At 39.7% G+C, this 21511-nt stretch overlaps 1 protein-coding gene and 1 pseudogene across 1 annotated transcript; one reads left to right on the top strand and one right to left on the bottom strand.

The window, feature by feature from the left end:
* Positions 1-445: 445 nt before the first annotated feature.
* On the bottom strand, positions 446-9133 carry LOC109066810 (annotated as a pseudogene).
* Positions 9134-11259: 2126 nt separating this feature from the next.
* On the top strand, positions 11260-21509 carry LOC122147380 (palladin-like). The gene is made up of 9 exons (XM_042769660.1): positions 11260-11512; positions 12815-12867; positions 13428-13578; positions 14217-14273; positions 14370-14511; positions 14677-14700; positions 14822-14941; positions 17101-17257; positions 21374-21509. The coding sequence occupies exons 2-9, from the start codon at positions 12860-12862 to the stop codon at positions 21507-21509; spliced, it is 795 nt and encodes a 264-aa protein (XP_042625594.1). The 5' UTR covers positions 11260-11512; positions 12815-12859.
* The last annotated feature ends 2 nt before the right edge of the window (positions 21510-21511 follow it).

The following is a 21511-nucleotide window of genomic DNA, read 5'->3' as shown; positions in this document are numbered from 1 at the left end:
GATATGAACTCAGAACTGTGAAAAAAATATTTATAACGTGCAAATAAATAATAATTTTTTGCAAGAAAGTCAAAAATCTGTGTTTACTATTCTACCAGAAGAATCAACTGAAGATTTTTAGGCATACTAGTATCATAAAATTAATTGTTCAAAAATTATAAACAATTATTTTAAAATGACAATCATATTATTACAAAAGTATTTTTTTTTTTTCTTAATTATGGAGTTAAAAAAAATATTATATTGCATGCAAATAAGTTGTTTTTATTTTAAAATATTAACTTCAAACCTCAAGGAGTACTTGAAGCAAATATTTTTCCTCAAAGGGGTTTCGGCTCACACAAAATGGTTAATTTAACCTGTTAATTTAGCAAGAAGCACGAGAAATTCAGTTCTGCGTCTCCAAGAGACACTCAAAACACAGTTTACCAGAGAACACACAATATGAGTTCAAACACATTTTTATTATAAAAGACTGCATTGGAATATTACTCTTTAAACCTATTAAATCATTCAACATCTTCAGCAGACATCAGGCTTTGTACAGAAGAGGAGAGCAGAGAGGAGATGGGCTCGGTGTTATAATTGTGCTGTTCTGAGACAGACGAAGAACATAATCCTTCACGATCGTCCAGAACATCACGGGTTTAACTCAAACCAGCTGAAATCACTAGTAAAGGTAGATGGGATTACTTCACTGTGTACTTGATTCTCAACACAAATTATAATCAGAATCAGTTTGAACTATCAATTCCACCTCATCCTCTCAGCTCAAACATGTACACAAGCTTACAGACGAGCAACTGATGGACAGAACAGACTGTCATTTAAATATGAAACACCGAAGAAGTCCTGCTGTTATAAACACTCACTGCAGATACAGACATCCTGAAGCCGTTCAGCCACACATTCATTCCCAGAAACACCACCACGACACAGAAACACAGTCTTATTGAGGACACACACACACACACACACACACACACGGTGCCCGCAGGCAGGAATGCATGTCTGAATGGCTCGAGTCACGTCTGTGATCATCAGGCTCTCCTCAGACGCTGGCACAGTTCGCTTCGAGACCCATGCAGATAATCTCCAGCAGACACAATCAATGGATTTGAACTTCTAGACATTAATGGAGGCGGATGAGGAGCCGTGACAATATCGTTTTGTAGAATTTACAGCCAGAAACACAGTATGTGAGAGAATAAAGGTGTGTATGCTGCTCGGGGAAACACGTTCATGCTCCCAAACCATTCAGTCCACATCAAACTCGAGCGCTCGGCTTTACTGCTGGCCCTCCTTCTTCTCTCCCGCTTCTCCTCCGGAGCCGGATCCGGAGCCGCCTTCCCGCTCCGACGCCATCTGACACACACAAACACAGTCAATATTACTTCAGAAATACACCAAGTGTACAAGATTTCAGCTAAAATGCAACGTTTTCTACATAACCGATATTGTTTTTTTACCAAACGTCATCACCATTAAATCTCTTTATTATTAATACTACAACTGCTATGTTAGACGGGGGGTTAGTGGAGCGAAACAGAGAACTGACCTTCTTGTAGGCCATCTCGAAGAGTTTTTGAGCGAGGCCTGCTGCAGGTTTGTGGCTGCTTGCTTGATGTTTTCTCCCCGTCTCCGCGTCCTTCCGCGAGAGCAGCTCTCGTACTTTAGCGATCTCCTCCTTCAGTTTGTCACACTGCAGAGAGAGACAGAGAGACAGAGACAGAGAGACAGAGAGACAGAGACAGAGAGACAGAGACACAGACACAGACACAGAGACAGAGACACAGAGACAGAGACACAGAGAGACAGAGACAGAGAGACAGAGACACAGAGACAGAGACAGAGACAGAGAGACAGAGAGAGAGAGAGAGAGAGAGACAGAGAGAGAGAGAGAGAGAGACAGACAGACAGACAGAGACAGAGAGAGAGAGAGAGACACAGAGAGAGAGAGAGAGAGACAGAGAGAGAGAGAAGAGAGAGAGAGAGAAGACGAGACAGACAGAGAGAGAGAGAGAGAGAGAGAGAGAGAGAGAGAGAGAGAGACAGAGACAGAGAGAGACAGAGACAGAGATAGAGACAGAGAGAGACAGAGACAGAGACAGAGAGAGACAGAGAAAGAGAGAGAGACACAGAGAGAGAGAGAGACAGAGACAGAGAGAGAGAGAGAGAGAGAGAGAGAGAGAGAGAGAGAGAGAGACAGAGACAGAGACAGAGAGAGAGAGTCAGTCACACCCGGCGCCTCTGAAACACAGCAGCTAAAGCAGCTCCTCAGACTGCAGACAGACCTCATCGGCGGGCAGCTGGTCCTTAAACTCCTCCATCTTTGACTCGGTGTCGTGGACGATGCCCTCGGCCATGTTCACCGCTTCCACGCGATCCTTTAACCCAAGAGCAATCAGTTCAGACGCTGCAGGAGGTTCTGAGATGTGAGAAAGCCCAGGTGTAACGTGTGAGAAAACACTACCTTCCGTCTCCGGTCCTCCTCGGCGTACTTCTCAGCGTTCTTGATCATGTTTTCGATGTCGTCTTTGCTGAGTCCACCAGACGACTGGATGACAACTGAACCAAACACGCATTAAATAAAGTGTGAGATGAGTGTTTTTTCATTAAGACAACTCAGTGGCTGTAAAAGTGGACATTGCAGACGTCATTTCTGAAGTTATATTTCAGAGAAAGATTAAAAGTTCATCAACATGCATCATTGATTTTTGACTGATTTGTCTCACTCTGCTGTTCTCGGCCGGTGCCCTTGTCTTTAGCGGAGACGTGCACGATCCCGTTAGCGTCGATATCAAAGGTGACTTCAATCTGAGGAACACCCGAGGAGCCGGAGGGATGCCGACCTGTTCAGCACACACGAACACAACATCTGAGCCAAAACACGGTTATGGTCCTTCTCTTGCTCGCTTCCTAATCTAGACGTCTAATAAACCTAGCACTGTGTATTAAGAGTGTTGCTGGCTCTTTGACAAAGTGCTTTGTTCCTCTTCTCTAAGTCTGGATAAAAAAACGTCTGCTAAATGTATAGGTGCATGTGAATGTTTGTACCAGGGTGAACTGTCCCAGGATCTCTTGTTGTCTGCAGCCATCTCTCGCTCTCTCCCTGACAAACCTTGATCTCTACTTGAGTCTGTCCATCAGCAGCGGTGGAGAACACCTGAGGAACACAACCAAAGCTCACGTCAGTCCATAGATAGTGAAGCTTAATTCAGCCACAGTGCAAGGAGGAAGAAATGATCAGCCCACCTGGCTCTTCTTGGTGGGGATGGTTGTGTTTCTGTTGATGAGTTTAGTGAAGACTCCTCCCAGAGTCTCGATGCCGAGAGACAGAGGAGTGACGTCCAGCAGCAGCACGTCGGTCACGTCTCCGGCCAGAACGCCTCCCTGGATGGCCGCTCCGATGGCCACGGCTTCGTCCGGGTTCACCGACTTACTGGGAGCGCGACCGAACAGATCCTGCACCGTCTGCTGGACCTGAGGACACACACACACACACGAGCAGGAATGAAGACGCTTCACTCGAGGCCTTGCTCACAGAGTGTGTGTGTTCTGACCGGGCTCACCTTCGGCATGCGGCTCATTCCTCCCACCAGCAGCACTTCTCCAATGTCGCTCTTGGAGACCTCGGCGTCCTGCATGGCCTTCTGACAGGGAGCCACGGTCCTGCGGATCAGATCCGCCACGATGCCCTCGAACTGAGAGCGGGTCAGCTTCATGTTCAGGTGTTTGGGGCCAGAGGCGTCCATCGTCAGGTACGGCAGGTTGATGTCCGTCTGTGTGCAGAGAGATTACCATACGGTTTCTTAAACTCTCCAGTCATAATGCTCCTAATACAGGGATGTGATTTCTCCATATTTATCAACGGCCTTAAAATAATTACTAAAACTGCAAAATGCGGTGTCTTGAAATGCATGCATGGGTTGCTTTAAACAGCACTTTTTGTTTATTAGTCATTTTTACAGTGCATGTTTGTGAAATGCAATATTTCTTAGTGTGACTGAGACTAATGCAGAGGCTGCGATGTGATCACATTAATGTTGTGTGTGTGTAGAGCTCCTGATCTCTTTGTGTCTTGCAGCAGCTCTGTTCATAGCTCATGCTAAGCCTGGGAGGCTGGGTCAGCCCTGTTCCACTCACTGACCTGCAGAGAGGAAGACAGCTCACACTTGGCCTTCTCCGCAGCCTCTCTCACCCGCTGCAGAGCCATGGTGTCTTTGGTCAGATCCACTCCAGACTGAAAACACACAAACCACATCAGACCAGAACATCTGACATCTAGATGCATTCATACGGTCCTCTACTAATGCGTGTTTTAAGAGCATCTAATCAATCACGTCAAATGAAATAAGCCTACAGCAGCTTATGATGGAACCTGACTGCATTAATTAGGTAGAATTAAGTATAATTCAAATCAGTATTCTTACAAGTTTTGCTGGCAGCTGAAGAGAAGTTTAAAAAAAGGCAAATGCATTTCAAATCTGTTAAAACGTATTTATTACCAATAACCCACTGCGGTCCATTTATCAACAGTCTTGCATAAAGATGACAATACTTCAGTTTTTACGTTCTATAATGAGCGGTGTATCGGTAATCATTTTAGCCAATTCTGTGCAAATTCTTTTTTTTATTGATATATTAAATCAATATGTAATTGTTCTCAAGCAGCCTTTACAATGAGCCTTTACAATTAAACATCAATGATGGATAGTAGTGCTCAAATATATCAGCGATCACTACTGAAACACACACACACACACACACACACACACAAACCTCTCTCTTGAACTCCTTCACTATATGTCTGAGGAGATGCTGGTCGAAATCTTCTCCGCCCAAGAACGTGTCTCCATTGGTGGACTTCACCTCGAACACACCCTTCTGGATCTCCAGGACAGAGATATCGAACGTCCCACCGCCGAGATCATACACAGCGATTCTGGGAAGACCAGTGATATTCTTCAGAATCAAGTCCAAGCACACAGTATCAGCAAGTAGATTCATGTCAAATAATATTCAATAAGACTTGTGATTCGATTCAATATGGATTATTTTGGATATATTTCAGGTACAGGACATGGCAAATTTTCTCTCAACTAATGCTGTTTAATATAGCTGAGTGTTAATAATATTTCTGGAAGGTTGAAACTTGCTGATTTGTATACAAACACTTCAAATATAAGTTATACTTTAACTTTAAATTACATAATTATATTTCTACCCCAAATTGTTTTTTGAAATGTAAACACAAATGGTGGCTGTCACAAAAACTTGGCAGATTTATTCAAACATAAACTATATATATATTAAACAACAGTAAGAAAAATGATAATGAATGTGTTATATGGTGCATATTTATCAAAAAGCTCCTCTCTAGAGTTAATTTTTCTAGTTTATGCTCACCAAATGTGTTTTTATATGAGTAAATATGACGTTACATGACATTGGCGATTGTTGTTTTTCTGCATTTGAAACACGAGACGGATTCGGTAAGTGGTGCTCTTTATTTTAACACCTTCGGATGTTCATTCACGTTTATTTCATGCTGTAAGTGCTATTAAAGCAGAGGAGACGATCAGTTCACAGCGATCGCTCACTCCACATTACACAGCGCCAAAACAGCTTTGAATGTTGCAATAAAATGGACAGAATTTGAAATCTGACACTTTGTTTCATATCATTAGTGACAAATCACAAAGGATGGGAGGCGCTACAATGTTCCCTTCATCATCTGACAGGCGAGACTAATCGATCCTAGAGATTTCTGAATCGATATGGATTCATAAAATGAGAATCGATTAAAATTTAGAACCCAGCCCTTTTTAACCCAGCCCTACTGAGTGTCTAATACTTACATTTTGTCCTGAGTCTTGTCCAGACCGTAGGCTAAAGCAGCAGCCGTCGGCTCGTTAATAACACGAAGCACATTCAAACCCGCGATCTGTCCGGCGTCCTTGGTTGCCTATAAACACAGCAGATATTAAAGACCGATCAATCAAAGCTGGTTCACAACGAACTCGCACATGCACAGATAGTTATCAGGTAGAAGAGAAACCTGCGTCACACCTGTCTCTGAGAGTCGTTGAAGTAAGCCGGAACTGTAATAACAGCGTTCTTCACCGTGTGACCCAGGTAGTTCTCTGAAGAAACAACAAGCAGTGGTTTAACAGAGCGTATCATCAGTTGTAGAGGTGGACGATAGATTGTGGACTACTGTCTCTGTCGCGGTTACACACTCACGTGACGTTAACTGGTCACGAAAACTTACCGTTTGCACGTTTTTTTTTAGCATTGTGGTTTAAAAATAAGTTATTTTAATCCGCTGAAATGCACTCAGCAGTGAAACAGAACTCATTTGGCTATATTTCAGTCTTAAGTGAAATCAAACATGTGTGAGTGTATATCAGATTCGTGCAGCTCTTAAAGTGACAGCAGTCTAATATTCCTGCTGTCTGTCCTTCATGTTAACCAAACAACAAGAGAGAAAATCTCTCGCTGCTCCTGACTAAATCACTTCTGTAACTTTAATAACAATATGCAGTGTTTTTATTCATCTGATAACTTTAAGAAATGCTACATGCATTGTATATTCATTTGTTCTACTGTAGTTTTTTGTTGTTGTCCTATTGCTTGTAATTAGTTACTTTAAATTTAAATTTAAATCGCTGACTGTTTACTTGTCTTCAGTGAGCTTGAGTTTTGTTTTTTTTAAGGCTAGGTATTAGTGTTTTTGCGACACTAACACTGATGACAAGAATTATGACATTCTTGTATCATAAAGACCTTATTTAAAGCAGAAAATAACTATATTGTGAAATGTATCGCTATATATATGATGACTCATATCGTACATAAGATTTTGGTCATACTGTCACTTGTTTTGAAAGTATTGTCTTCCGGCGGAGCACTGACCTGCGGTCTCCTTCATCTTGATGAGGATGAAGGCTCCGGCCTGACTGGGCGAGTACAGTTTACCGTGGGCCTCCAGCCAGGCGTCTCCGTTAGATGCACGCACGATCTTATACGGCACGTTCTTCCTGTCAATCACAGCAAAGCTCGTCACTTATATCTGTGAAGTTACATAACAAATATATAGAGGGACTGGAGTTGCCAGTTCTTACAAATCTTTCTGAACTTCAGCGTCATCGTAGCGGCGTCCGATCAGGCGTTTCGTAGCGTAGAGTGTGTTGTTGGGGTTGGTGACGGCCTGGCGTTTAGCCGGCATCCCCACGAGTCTCTCTCCGTCCGCTGTGAAGGCCACCACTGACGGCGTGGTCCTCGCTCCCTCGGCGTTCTCCAGCACCTGTCACCAGCACACAACTCAGTAATGACACTACTGATGCTTTACTGAAGAATCTGAATTAGGGTTGCAAAAGGGTGGAAAATTTCCAGAAACTTAAAAAAAAAAAAAAAATCCCTGGAACATTCCAAAAAATCCTGGAATGTTTCCGAAATTTACTGGAAATTTTCCACCTTTTTGCAACCCTAATCTGAACACACCCAACAACTGGGTTTCTAGGGCTGCATGATACTGGTTAAGCTCTTAAATTACGATTATTGTCATTTAAAATTCTCGTTTTACATTTCTTCAGAATTTAAGCATTTTCAAAAAAAAGCACAAATCAAAAGAACGATGCATCGTTCACAGCAAAAGCAAAAGACTGGCTTTTTCAGCTCATCAGCACTTTGGCCTTAATGTAGTGAGTGTGTGTGTGTGTGTGTGTGTGTGTGTGTGTGTGTGAGTGAGAGAGAGTGAGTGTGTGTGGTTGCCAGGTTGGGAAGATTAAGTAAACCACTGGGCAGAAAATCTTTTGATCTGATTGGGGGATTTTAAACTAATAAAACCTGGCAAATGCAACTATAAAAGCATTTTTTTTTTCAGTATGAATAACCAATTAAAATACAATTTATCATGCAGCCCTCTGGGTTTCCGTACATGATTCTGCTAATTTATTGTTCGTCAGTGTGAAGCTGCTTTAAGACAATCTTCAGAAATCAAGGTGACTTGTGGCTGAAGGTTCATTCAGGTCTGCTCCTGGTCTCAACATTCATTCAGCAGACTCACAGCCGCTGTGCACCGATCTCTCTCTCTTTAACATTTCAAACCTACAGGCAGCTCCAGTATTATGTGTTATACACAATTCTGAATATTTTTATGCTGAGGTTAACATGAATCATGTGATCAAGGACACGACGGTGACAGTGAGAGAGCTCACCTTTGCTTGTTTCCCCTCCATCACAGCCACGCAGGAGTTGGTGGTCCCCAGATCGATGCCAACGACAGCGCCTCGGATCGCCTCGGACCTGAAACAGCACCAGCACCATCAGCACCTCCAACACTCACCGATGAGCTCGACAGAACCACAGATACTCACGCATAACGACGCCTGGCTGCAGTCTGCAGGGTCTGCGCAGTCAGTCCACGCCAACCAGCCTGAGAAACACACACAACATCACATTAAACCATCACACGAAAACAACAGATGAGGAGGGGTTAGTGTGCAACGACTCACATCAAGTCTGACCATGTGCTGTAATGCCATGATGAAGAGAGAATCACGTGGTACATAAACTTCTCATTATGTGTGTGTGTGTTAATAGTTTGAGAGTAAAGCACACACAGATGAAGGGAAGCTCCTCGATGCTTCAGGACACTCGATGAAGGTCAAACAAACTCTTCCTAAGCCCCACACACACACCACTGAATGAACTCTTCACACGTTAAGAATCTGTCTAGATGATATAACATCTGTTCTGTATAATAAACCATCGCTTGTCTTAAACTAAACAGGTTCACTTAAAGGGGGCAAAAGATTCGAACCCACACCTCCGCGGCGGAATGAAGGCGCCAGCGCTCTTTAAGGGCACTCGGTAGCGGTCTCTTACCTTCTGGATGAGATCAGACACAGTGCTGCAGCACCTCTGAGCGCGCGACACACTCCTCGCCGCGGACAACATCTTCGTCTGATTACTGTCAGGGATCTGTGCAGAGCTGCTGGGGGTCAGGTAACTTAGGAGAGCTGTGGGGGGTCAAACTCGGGCCCTGTGCTGTCAGCGGCGCTCGCGGTGAAGTCTCACTGACGCTCTTCTAGAATTATCCAACACCGCATGGCGTTCAGAAGGACCTCATGGCAGCTCGCGCAGCGCCTGAACAGAATCCGATATTCCGCTCTCGTTTTAAATAGCAGTTTTGTTCAATGCAATTATTCGCTGTGTATTATGTGATATTGTTGTCTAAAATGATATTTCTCTGAGGCTAACACATGATTAAAACAGTTTTTCAATGACAAATGTTTAAGGCATATATGTAGACATCACAGAGTGTAATCCTGAAGGTCATTCCAAAAAGTTTCGTAGTCATTACATCATACACACATCATGACTTTTATGCAATCGTTTATATTATTATTATTATGACATTCTGTCAAGCTTCTAACTTAATCAGACAAACATTATTTTAGGGTATTGTGATTTAAGATCCTACAAAAGAAAAATATATTTTTATTATTAATTTAATTTTCAATTATTAGCGCATTTTACATTTACATTCCAATTATATTTTAGGTTGCGCGCCTTCTCTCTCTCTTTCATTCTAGTTGTTATTTTTATAACTTAATATTTGTAGTAGTAGTTTAGAATTTTTACAGTTTTATATATAATTATGATATATATTATTTATGTTGAAAAATCATAAATAGGCCTACTATTGTCATGTTATATTATTGGGCTATCACTCACATTTTACATTCATTGATGTGAATTTCTGTTGATATGCAGACATAAAGATCTCAGAGATTTGTCATCCATGAACAGTTTCTTGTGTTTCTTCTTCAGACCTGCAGAGTGTCTCTCGGACAGTAGGTGGCGCTCACAGAGAAGCAGAGACACTAGTGACCCTTGAAAACAGAGCAGCCTTCTGTTTGTGATGTTTGTATCCGCTGTGATGATGTTCATCAAACAATACCAAATACAGAAAGAAGACATTTATATCAAATTTAAATCTGGACTAAAACGTACCAGAACCGAAAAAGAAAGAAAGAAAAAATAAATAAATAATAATAATAATAATAATAATATATATATATATATATATATATATATAGATATATATATATATATATATATATAGATATATATATATATATATATATATATATATATATATACACTATAATAACTATAATATAATATAATAACTATTCATTATTTGTAAATGTTTCTAAATGTTTACTAATCATTTAGTAAATATTAAGACACATTCTCCCTGTCATCTCGATGGCAAAAAGTCTGAATTCACGCTATTTACACATCTTTACTAATCATTTATTAATTATTAGTTCATGTTTTTCAGAAGCCAATCTAAAGTGGAGACTGTTCATGATTTTAAACGTTTATAAACTTTTACTATATTTACCATTTAGTACTTTTTAGACAGACATAACAACAAGTAATTTTAATTTGGGTGCAAAACAAGTTCTTGTTGCCTCAACATTCACAATACTTTAATATCCGTAAATAGAGGATATTCCTTGACTCAAACATCAACAGAAGAGAAAACATACATTTTAAAGAAAATACTTGTTCATTTATCAAACCAATGCAGTGTAACAGATTGAACCGTGTCCCCTTACAGTAATCAAACTGACCCCTGTACACTACTATTATCCTCTTGCTATATCCATCTGCCGGGGAAGACCGGAAGGAAGGGCAAACAAAGAGGCTCAGATAACTGGAAGACTCTTAGTCTACAGACAGAAACAAGAGAGGAAGCCATGCTTCCACAGATACACATCCAGAGGGGAAATAAAAACAAATCTGGTGTAGTATTAATTAAGGTGGTGCACAATGCCTTTTTAATGATTTATCAGTCAGCTCCGTCGAGAAATGATGTCCTGATAAAGAGATTTAAGGTTAAATGCCAGAAAGGGGCTCATACTGGAGCTTGAAGTTCTGATAACACATTATATTTTTATAACTAGCCTTACCAATCTCCCTGGACAACGATTAATAGAAGAGTTTCTTTATATATTGCATTTAGCAGACGCTTTTATCCAAAGCGACTTACAGTGCATTCACGCTATCAATTTTTACCTATCATGTGTTCCCGGGGAATCGAACCCCCAACCTTGCGCTTGGTATCGCAATGCTCTACCCACTTGAGCTACAGGAACACTATCTTTCATATGCTATTTCCATCCCTGAGGCCGAGCGCATGCGTGTGGTCTATATTTGACGGCCAGTGTTCGGTTCACCCGTGTGCTGTGGAGTCAGCTGTGTGTGATGGACAGACTGTAATGTGAGATGCACCTTACACCTCCCAGTCTTCACCAGCAGCCCAGAGCCTGTCCCGCGTCTCACAGAAGACGTCCTGTCAGAGGGGGGCGACACGACTCGCTGTGCACTCTCTTTGAGAGGAAGACTGCAACACTGTGTCTTCGTATCTTCCTTCATGGTGTTATCAGCCCAGTGGAAGCTGCACTGGCCCTCACACTAACAGCACACACTGGTAAGATCCAGAACGTCAAACAACCGTTCCTCACCGCTTCGACAGAGAGGATATTAGCCGTGTCCAGCTCATAGGCTCTGTTCTGATGTTATTTTAGATAGATATATGTTGACTTGCTGCAAGAGGGCCTTGTGTTCCTGCTCATGTTTAATAGACAGACATTATACGGCTGTGCCAGAAATAAATCTGGCTTCAATGCTGACAGTGAAACACGTTCATAGGAGCTACACTTCCATTCCACTCTTCAAAATAAGCTATATCCTATTTGTTGTTGTTGTTGAGAAAATACAATATTCAGAATACTGTATAGCAATCCAATTTGTTATAGTACTGAAAAACCAGAGTGTATTTGATGTTGAGTCCCATGTGTTCATCACGTGCTGTCTTGTTATTATCTGTCTCTGGGTTTCGGAGTTGCTACAGTATGTGGTTTTTTGCAGTTCTTGATGTTTCGTTGTAGGTTCTGTTTTGGGATTCATTATAGCACCATTACATAGCTGCTTTTCTAAACAGTGAGAGAAATACAAATGTTAATGAGATGTATTTCTTTTTTCTTTCTTTCTGTGACTTCATGCTGTAAATGCTTTTTTATTGTGACTTGAGACTTTATTTTGGAGGTGCAGCTCACTACGGAAAGACTCTGTAGTGAAAGCACTATACAGTCACAAGGTGATTTGTGGGAACAAAACCGGATGAATCTAATCAGGATGCCTTCAGACTGATACAGTGATAAGGAATATTTCAGGTTATTTCATTTTGATTTAATTAAAGACCTCTTATGATCTGAGATGGCACTTTCGGAGGGGCGGAAGATTTATCCTGCACCATGTGTTTCTAAATGCAACATGCTGAAGGCACAACTAAATTAGCTCACAGAGCTGCTCAGGTTTCGTTGAGTACCAGAGAAAGACAGCAGAGCATTGCTAAAGTCAGCCATATGTTTACAAATCTTGCTCAAGTATAAATAAACAGAAGAGTTTAAGAATGCAGAAACGACAACGATTTTTCAGTGGTGCTCATTTACAACTTTAACTCTACATTGCCTTTCCAGGGTTTTATTTATTTATTTATTTATTTGTGTGTGTGTGCTTTATATAAACGGTCTACTGTGTACCTCAGATTTTTATGTAATGGTTGTGTATTAAAGCTGATGTGTGACACTTCAAGAACAGATACCACAGACTCACTGCTACTGCAAATTGATATTAGAGAATTAAGACTAAATCTTCCACAAATGTATTTAAACATAATGAACACTCGTGCCCTTCTGTTGTCCTTACCTGAGTTTCTTGAATGTTCTAGTGCCTCCTGCTGGGCTCATCATCACTCTTCAGAGATACCGGAAACATGGCACAGTAAGACACAGACAGGAAAAACATATACTGTGCTTTTAAAAGAAATATTTCACCCAACTCTGACAATATTTACTTACTTTAAACCTGTATGACTTTATTTATTCTGTGCTCTACAAAACTAAAAATTATGAAAACTGTGCAGGTTACTTTCTTTCATGCAGTTACAATGAACAAGTGTTAAAAGCTTTCATCACAAGGTATAAGTGGTTCAAGTACTTACTCTCTCGCATAAAGCCACTGTATGGCTTCAGAAGACTTGAAATATATTGCACAAATTGTATCATCCACTTTCATAGACTTTTATGGTGCTTTTTATTATTTAAACTTAAAAACTTCAGTATATCACCAAAAAATAAATAAAAAAAGTGACCAGCACTGTTGAATACTATGGTAAAATAGTTCCTCGCTGTGCAATACCATTTAATATAAACATACTAACAACCAATTCCATAGCTGTAACACTTAGTTATATGTGCATTTTAAATGTTCTTGTAGCTTTGAATATCTTAGAACCATTGTTTTGTTATAAACTTCATGAAGTTGTGTTCTGACTCTTTCAGGATTCAGAAAAAAACCTCAACTATGTCCCTAACTATATCATCATGCTCCCGTGACACATCCTCCTCCTGCTCTTCATCCTCCTCCTGCTCTGCTACAATACAGCAGAGGCACTCAAGTCTAGTTCAGCCTGTCTGCATCAGTCCTCAAATGGTGAGATCCAAAATACGTAACATCAATACGCTTTTCATTCAGACCTAAAAAGTAGTCAAGTTTTGCAACATTAAACTCTGCCTTCAAATCACAAACTACATGCATATACACACTCCACATTTCAGTTCATTTAATTCATGTTGCTCCACTATTGAGCAGCTGTCATATATTGGAGCTAAAAGAAGTATTATGTTGATCTGCCAGTCAAAAACTCATGCTTATGTATGATCAGATGCTTAATGAAATCATGCATTTAATAGGTAACGACCAAACAGATCAGTTTTGCTATTGTGCTATTCATGTTTTTTATAAAAGTTTACAATGTAAAAAAAAAAAAAAAAAAAAGGTACAAAAGCTGTCACTGGGGTGGTACGTTTCCAATAGGTCCTAAAATATACCATTTAGGTGTGAATATGAAAACTTAGGCAAAATACGTACCTTTAAGGTACTAAAATGCACCATTTAGGGGTAAATAAAGTACAAATGTGTACATTTTGACAGCTTTTGTACTTTTTTTTTCTGAGAGTGCACTTAATCAGCTCATCTGCGTCTTCATCTGACTGTGCAAGCATAAAATACGGTTGATTATTTTTTGTTATGTGTACTTCCAGCCTAAACACATGTGTGTTTTTATTCAGGTTCAGAACACAAACCAGGGTTCAGGGAATTCTGGAGTGTCTCCAACTTTTGTGAAGGTAATGTGATAATAACATACCGTAAACCGTAACCTGACTGGATCAGTATCAGGTTGTGGTTTGACACGCTGTGAGCTGTTACTGGTGTGTCTTCAGGGTCTTCATGACGTGAGTACAGTGAAGGGGCAGCTGGTGGTGCTGGAGTGCAGGATCAGAGGAACGCCTCCGCTGCAGATCTCCTGGTTCAGAGAGGACGAGCAGATCATCGACTCGGCAGACTTCCGGATTCTTAGAAAGAGTGAGTGAGAGCTGGACACAACTCAGACTGATTACAGCATTATTAAACCATGTCTTCTGAACCCATACTATAGCTTTGATCAAAACTGAAGTTGTTTCTGGTGCATTTAGAATTCAAAAATAAACTAAAAACACTGCTTCTTTACTGTATTTTTGTCCTTGTCAGAGGCAAGCTCAGCTTCTGTTCCTGGTGAGTACACATTAATCTCAAAATAAAGTGCATGAAGGGATTAGAATTATTCTTGGTTTGACAGATACACAAACACATTTGTCAAATATTAGGCTTTTAACCCTTCGTTGTTTTATTATAGAGGAATTGTGCACCCTCGTGATCACAGAGGCGTATCCAGAAGATTCTGGGATATTTAAATGCACAGCATCAAATCAGTCTGGAACAGTGACATGCAGTGCTATGCTTGAAGTATATACAGGTACCTTTCCTGTTTGATTTTATGCATGCTTAAACAGCACAAACAAATCTAAATCAATTTATATATATACCTTAAGTACGGAGCCCCGAAAATTTGTTCCCTCCATTTATAAATTGTGTGCACGATTTGTTAATTTGTTCCCTCCATTTATAAATTGTGTGCACGATTTATTTAGTTTTTCTTGCATGTGATGTGCTGGGCTCCGTACTTAAGTTATTAATTTTACCATAACACAAGGAATAAAACACACACAAATAAAAACATGAAGTTAATTGACTTCACACAACGTGATGATGATTAATGTACATTAAACACCATGTTTCTCAATAATCCCACAAAATCTGAAGCATCTGAACACCTGTAATTTATGAAACAATGCTTTTCCCTGCCATTTGTGTGTTTGTACATTAAATATTTCAGCGCAATTTGATAATACTTTCCACCTCTGATAATAATGAAATACTCTGTACTGTAATACAGAAAAACAAGGTAGCATATTCCTAATGAACTGATCTATATATATATACAGTGCCCTCCATAAGTATTGGAACAGTAAAGACAAAATTGTTCTGTTTGCTGTGGAGTCAAGAAATCTGTAAATATGATTAAAAGATGAATATGAGACAAAACTACAGAATGTCACATTTTATTATTGGGTGATTCAACACAAAGATTTTTTACCAGCTAAGAAGATCAGCTCTTTTAGAGTTTCATCTCTATCTGATGTGAGCATAAGTATTGGAGCAGTTGCCTCACAGCTCTTTCTAAGTGTTCAGCTGTGTCCTGTTGCATTAATTCTTCAGATATTAAAAGCAGGGAATGTGTCTCAGTTGTATTCATTGCTTCTGCATTCTAAGTCTTGCATTCGATGATGACACACACAAACCAGGATGAAGACAAGGAAGCCGACTCTGAAAGAAAAGCAAGCAATTTGGATGCTAAAAGAAAAGAGGAAGTCAATTAGAACTATAGGAAAAACAAAGGGCATGGAGAAATCATAAAAGCTGTGAAAATGAACCCTAAAATACATGTCTGTAAAATCACCAACAATCACCAGAAAGCTGGGGTGATGCTCTGACAATCTAAAGTCCGAAGGAGAATTAGACACAGATTTACAGAAGATACACAGCAAGATGCAAACCTCTGATCAGCACCAAAAATAGAAAGGCAAGATTCTTCACAAATGTGAGCCAGTAGAGTTTTGGAACTGACTTGATGGACCGATCAGACAAAGATGAACCTTTATCTAAGGGATTGGAATGCATAAGTGTGGAGAAAAAAGGGAACTGCAAATGATCCTAAGCACACAACCTCATCTGTAGAGCTTGGTGGAGGTGGTGTCATGGCATGGGCATGCATGGCTGTCTCTAGAACAGCACCTCTTCATTTTAATGATGACTTCATGTATGATGGCAGTAGCAGAATGAATTTGGAAGGGTACAAAATCATCTTGGCTACCAATATTCAAGAAAATGCCACCAAACTCATTAGAAAGCACTTCATATGACACAAAACACCCTGCCAGTTCAGTCAAGGACTTTATCAGGGCAAAGAAATGTAAAGTGTTAGATTGCCCAAATCAATCTCCAGATGTATATCCGACTGAACATTAATTTCACCAGCTGAAGAGGAGACTAAAGACAGAAACTCCCCAAAACAAGCAACAGTTAGAAATGGCTGCATTAAAGGCTGGAGAAAAGCATTTCAAAGCATAAGACCAAGAGTCTGGTGCTGTCTGTGGGTCGCAGACTCACTGCTCTGATTGCATGCAAGGGATCTGCAACTAAATATTAGCTTTTAATCTTTTACATCTGCCATAAATTCAACTGTTCCAATACTTGTGCTCACATCAAATAGTGGGATGAACTCTAAAAGTACTGTCCTTTTTATTTGGTAAAGCATGTATGTGTCGAAAGACCAAAAAAATAAAATGTGACATTCTGTAGTTTTGTTGCATATTCATCATTTAATCATATTTGCAAATGTCTTGACTCCACAGCAGAGAAAGCAATTTTGTCTTTACTGTTCCAATACTTATGGAGGGCACTGTATATATTTGATTTAAAGTTTTTGCTATCACCATTTTACAAACACATATCAGAGTAAGGGAAAAAAAATAATACAATCAATATTTAATGATATAATTTTATTCTTTCAAGACCTAGAGGAGGTGTCGGGAGAGGAGGATGAGCCGTCCTCTCTAAGCTCAGCTGGACTAGAGCAGGATGACCAGCCCTTGTTACTACAAGACACACTAATTCCTCCTCCAGAATGGCCAGACAGCTCTGAGGAAGAGACTGCTGCCCCTGTAGCACGGTAGGACTTTTATCAGAGTTTTACGCATTGCCAAAATGTTACGTTGTTGAAGTCAATTTTGTGTGTGTGTGTGTGTGTGTGTGTGTGTGTGTTTCATGGATGTTTATGACTATAAACTCTATTTATTATTATTTATATTTAATAGTGCTCTGTGTAAATGTGTTAATGTGCTTAGATCATATTATATTAGCTATATTTTAACATTTTATTAATAAAAGTTCAGAAATTTCAAATCAAAAAAGTCAAGTCAAATTTAATTATGGGAACAGATTTAAAAACAATGTGTTTCACATAGTTAAATTATGTTATACAATGGCACTAAAACACAAAGAACAAACAACTGTTAACAAGGTATAAGGAAAATGAAATAGGGCCCAATACAGGACCTTGAGGTGTCTCAAAGATAATAGGTGTAGACGAATAGGAGCTGTTCCCTGATCTAACAGTTCTGTCTTGTCTGTCAAAACATAGTAAAAGAGAGAGAGAGAGAGAGAGAGAGAGAGAGAGATAGAGAATTACAGGATAAAAATTATCCAGCAATGTCTGGCTTGTGTTTCAAAGAACCAAGGTAAAAGAACCATGTAAACACAACTAATATTTGGGTAGACAGATGCCTCCGGTAAACTTGGCAACCACTGGATGCTGTAAGAGATGAATATGTACCTTTAGCCAAAATTGTATTACAGTGACCTAGAGTTGTAGTGTCACTGACTGATTTGAGCTCATAAAAGTAAGCTATTTCCGGTTGTTGAATACCTAGCTTCTTTGTCAAGATTCCTGCTTTCTTTTTTTTGTAGTCGGTAGCTTCAAGCAGGCTGCAAGCAGGAATATCTATTGCTGTGGTGATATGTTGATCCTTATAAATTACATGCATGTGCCCTCTATTCCCACATTTGACTGGCAGCAAGCTAAACTATCATACGGGTTATTGACAGTTGGCTGTTGAGGCTGCCATCAGAGAGTGAAGGCACTGGTTGGAGAGCATGCCATCTTCAGCCCTCACAAGAATAAATCAGGTTAACAGATTTATTCACTTTTACTCCCATGTTCTCATTGTTCTATGTCGATATTGTCCGTGGGTTGAATGGGTGGGTCCTCAAGAATGGTGGGGGCAGGAGTCTGCTGCTCATGACTCACATAGTTTTCTATAGATAAACAGCCTAACAGTATCTCAATGAGTGAACAGATGCCAGAGAATCGCTCTACACCTTCAACCTTTCAGACCACTTTTACACAGGGTTGATATTACTGGCCAGAAAAAGCATTTCAAAGAGCAGGTAAGCACAAGATTTGTAATCTGTATCATAATCTTTTACACTTTATTTTCAATCAGAATGAAAATCTGTAAATCTGTAAAAAGTCGTGAAAATCAAAACATCTGTTCTAGCAACTGTAGCAATTTTGACCTATTTAATAATTTTATTAATTCACAATCCGTCATTTCACTTTTTTTTGTTCGGTAGGTAAATTAAAATGTGTTCTTTTGCTTTATAAAAATCTGGATTCTGTACGTTTGACCTCTGTAGGTCATTCACGACTTAGCTTTTCCACCCTTCACTCACTGCTGTGTGTTTGTGTTTGCAGACGATGCACTGCTGGCTTTTAAACTATATATATATGTTATGTTAATCATCTGGTCCTGGTGTGGTGATAAATAAATGTATTTTTAAGTCTGTACAAGCCTCAAAATTGAATTTAAAACCTGCAAATAATTAAACCTTTATGATTTTAAGGACAGCGTGAGTGCAGCTGTCAGTAAGCTTCATGACAGGGACATGTCAGATATTAAGTCATTCTCAAATTCATGTTCATATTCAAGTTATTATGCTAGTAATTTAATTTATTTTGAAAAAAATATATATCATTTTGGGCGCCATCCAGTGTATGGTGCTAACATTATCAACAGTAGCCACAATTAAACACTTTCTGACCGCAGCTGCTGATATGAATTGCATAACCATTAAAACATTTTGTCACATTCTTGTTTTATTTCCTAAATATTTTGCTCACATATTAATATATATTTATTTCCTGTTTGAAATTTACTCTTGCTTTTATACTGAGCTTACCATCACAAACATTCATTGTTATACATAACTGAACTGTTACTGAGAAGTGAATGACATTTAGCGAGCGTAGGTCTTTATTCACAATGACCTCGAAACAGAGTAACTGAGTGCCAGTTTCGCTGTAAATGACCTGCACCTGCTACGTCTGTCACTCGAGCCTCATGACACTTTTTTTAGCCACATGGCTTTCTCACAGAAGCACACCAGCACCATACAACGCTATCAACCCCCTGCCATGTTCATTAAAGGGTAAAAAAAGATGTTTTTGGCATGTAGAATGTTTACAAATGATAAATGTGTATTTTGTAGATTTTTCTGGTGGTTTGCTTGTGTGTATGGTGCTATACATATGATCAATGGTCATATACTTAAGAGGCGTCTGTAGACACAGACAGAGACAAACATACTTTAGTGTCTTTCGAAGTAGAAAGATAAACATACTAGTGTTATTTAGCCCTGTTTCCCCTCCTTGAGGCACTGAGTTGTTGAGAGCAGCCATCAATCAAGCTTACAATAACACTGCTCTGTTTGTTTGAGCAGCCTAACCAGCCTGACACAGCAACACCAAGTCAACAGTTTGTCTGACTGATGGGGGGTGTTCAGGACACCTGTCTAAATCAGTCGTTTAGTTTTGCAGATTTTTTTTACTTTTAAACGAGGCTCTCAAGCCGACATTTAGGGCCAGATTTACTAACAGCTTGAACCAGTGCAAACCCTCTTTTGGCATGAAAAATCTACTGTCAGGATTTACTAAAGCCATGCATTAGAAAAAAAGAAATAGTGATGAAAAGACATGGACTCAGTATTTTTGTAGCTGACATTGATGCATATGCATTTGTAAGGTTTTACCTTTCAGACATATCATTTATGGGAGGAGAGTATTTAAATGAATCAAGCCAAGTGATTTACTAAGGTTTTATGCTCGTTAATTTACTGGTACTTGCACCAGTATCTAACACCAAAAAAAAACATTTCTTAACCCATTTTGATCTTGATATGGATGTGAAAGATGCCAATTTGCATTGCTCTCTTGGAAGATTATGTTGGTCATTATGGAAATGATTTGTCTGTGTTCGTGAATTTGCTCGTTGTCAGTTGATCATCGCAGAACTTTCCACTCCCATCAGTGTTTCACGGGATTCTGGCTTCATGATAGATTATCCTGTTTAGTAAATCTGGCCCTTAATGTTTGTCTTGACAAACTTTACTTTTTCTTGGGAAATCACACTTATTGGGGTTATATGAATTTTTCTTTGACTCCGGTTTGTGTAATTGAGGCAAGGTCAAGTCAAGTCAAGTCACCTTTATTTATATAGCGCTTTAAACAAAACAGATTGTGTCAAAAGCAACTGAACAACATTAATTAGGAGAACAGTGTGTCAATAATGCAAAATGACAGTTAAAGGCAGTTCATCATTGAATTCAGTGATGTCATCATGTAGCTCAGTTCAGTTTAAATAGTAATCTGTGCAAATAATTTGCAATCAAGTCAACGATATCGCTGTAAATGAAGTGTCCCCACAACTAAGAAATGAAGCAAGGTAGTAATAGTTGTGCTTGCAGAACAGGTTGCATTTGCGAGTTCAATTCAGATGGATGTGAATGGTCATTTAAAAGCATTCTCAGTTCACTTCTGAATGGTACACAATCGTGGTTGCTAGTAGGAGTTCCTACTCTACTGCTGTATTCAACTGTAAGAGGCTGCCGATGACGGGGGTTAAACTATTCTTAACTTTGTCACATTGCCTAAGGCTCCTGGAGGGCCACTGTCCTGCAGAGTTTAGCTCCAACCCCAGTTAAACACACCTGAACCAAAGTAATCAAGCTCTTCAGGATTACTAGGATCTTCCAGGCAGGTATGTCGGAACAAACTGGAGCTAAACTCTGCAGGACATTGGCTCTCCAGGACCAGGATTGAAAGGTCTTTGTCACTCATGTCCCTTTTCTTTGAATTCATTCACTTGTCTGCAAATCATCAGTGTAATATCCTTTTTTGAAACACCTGTTGGTTTGAGTAAAAATATAGTGAAATGTGTTTTTCCAACAGGGAGTCTCTTGTGGACACGGACAGCAAAGTGTTGACTGAAGCTGCTGAGCTCTCCTCCATGAGCAAACCTGATCCTCCAGCAGAGGGGGTTTTAAAAACAGTGTCCCACATCCATTCCTTCCCACCAGCAAGCTGAGT

This window comes from Cyprinus carpio, chromosome A14 (genome assembly GCF_018340385.1).
Source record: "Cyprinus carpio isolate SPL01 chromosome A14, ASM1834038v1, whole genome shotgun sequence".
NCBI lineage: Eukaryota > Metazoa > Chordata > Actinopteri > Cypriniformes > Cyprinidae > Cyprinus > Cyprinus carpio.
The sequence above is the reverse complement of the archived record's forward strand: the minus strand, read 5'-3'. Positions and strand labels throughout refer to the sequence as shown.

Bases quoted from the DNA above. Each gene is read 5' to 3' on its own strand.
- LOC122147380 (XM_042769660.1), top strand. The intron at 14,512-14,676 runs GTGAGTGAGAGC...TGTCCTTGTCAG, and splicing joins CTTCCGGATTCTTAGAAAGA to AGGCAAGCTCAGCTTCTGTT. The intron at 14,942-17,100 runs GTACCTTTCCTG...TATTCTTTCAAG, and splicing joins TATGCTTGAAGTATATACAG to ACCTAGAGGAGGTGTCGGGA.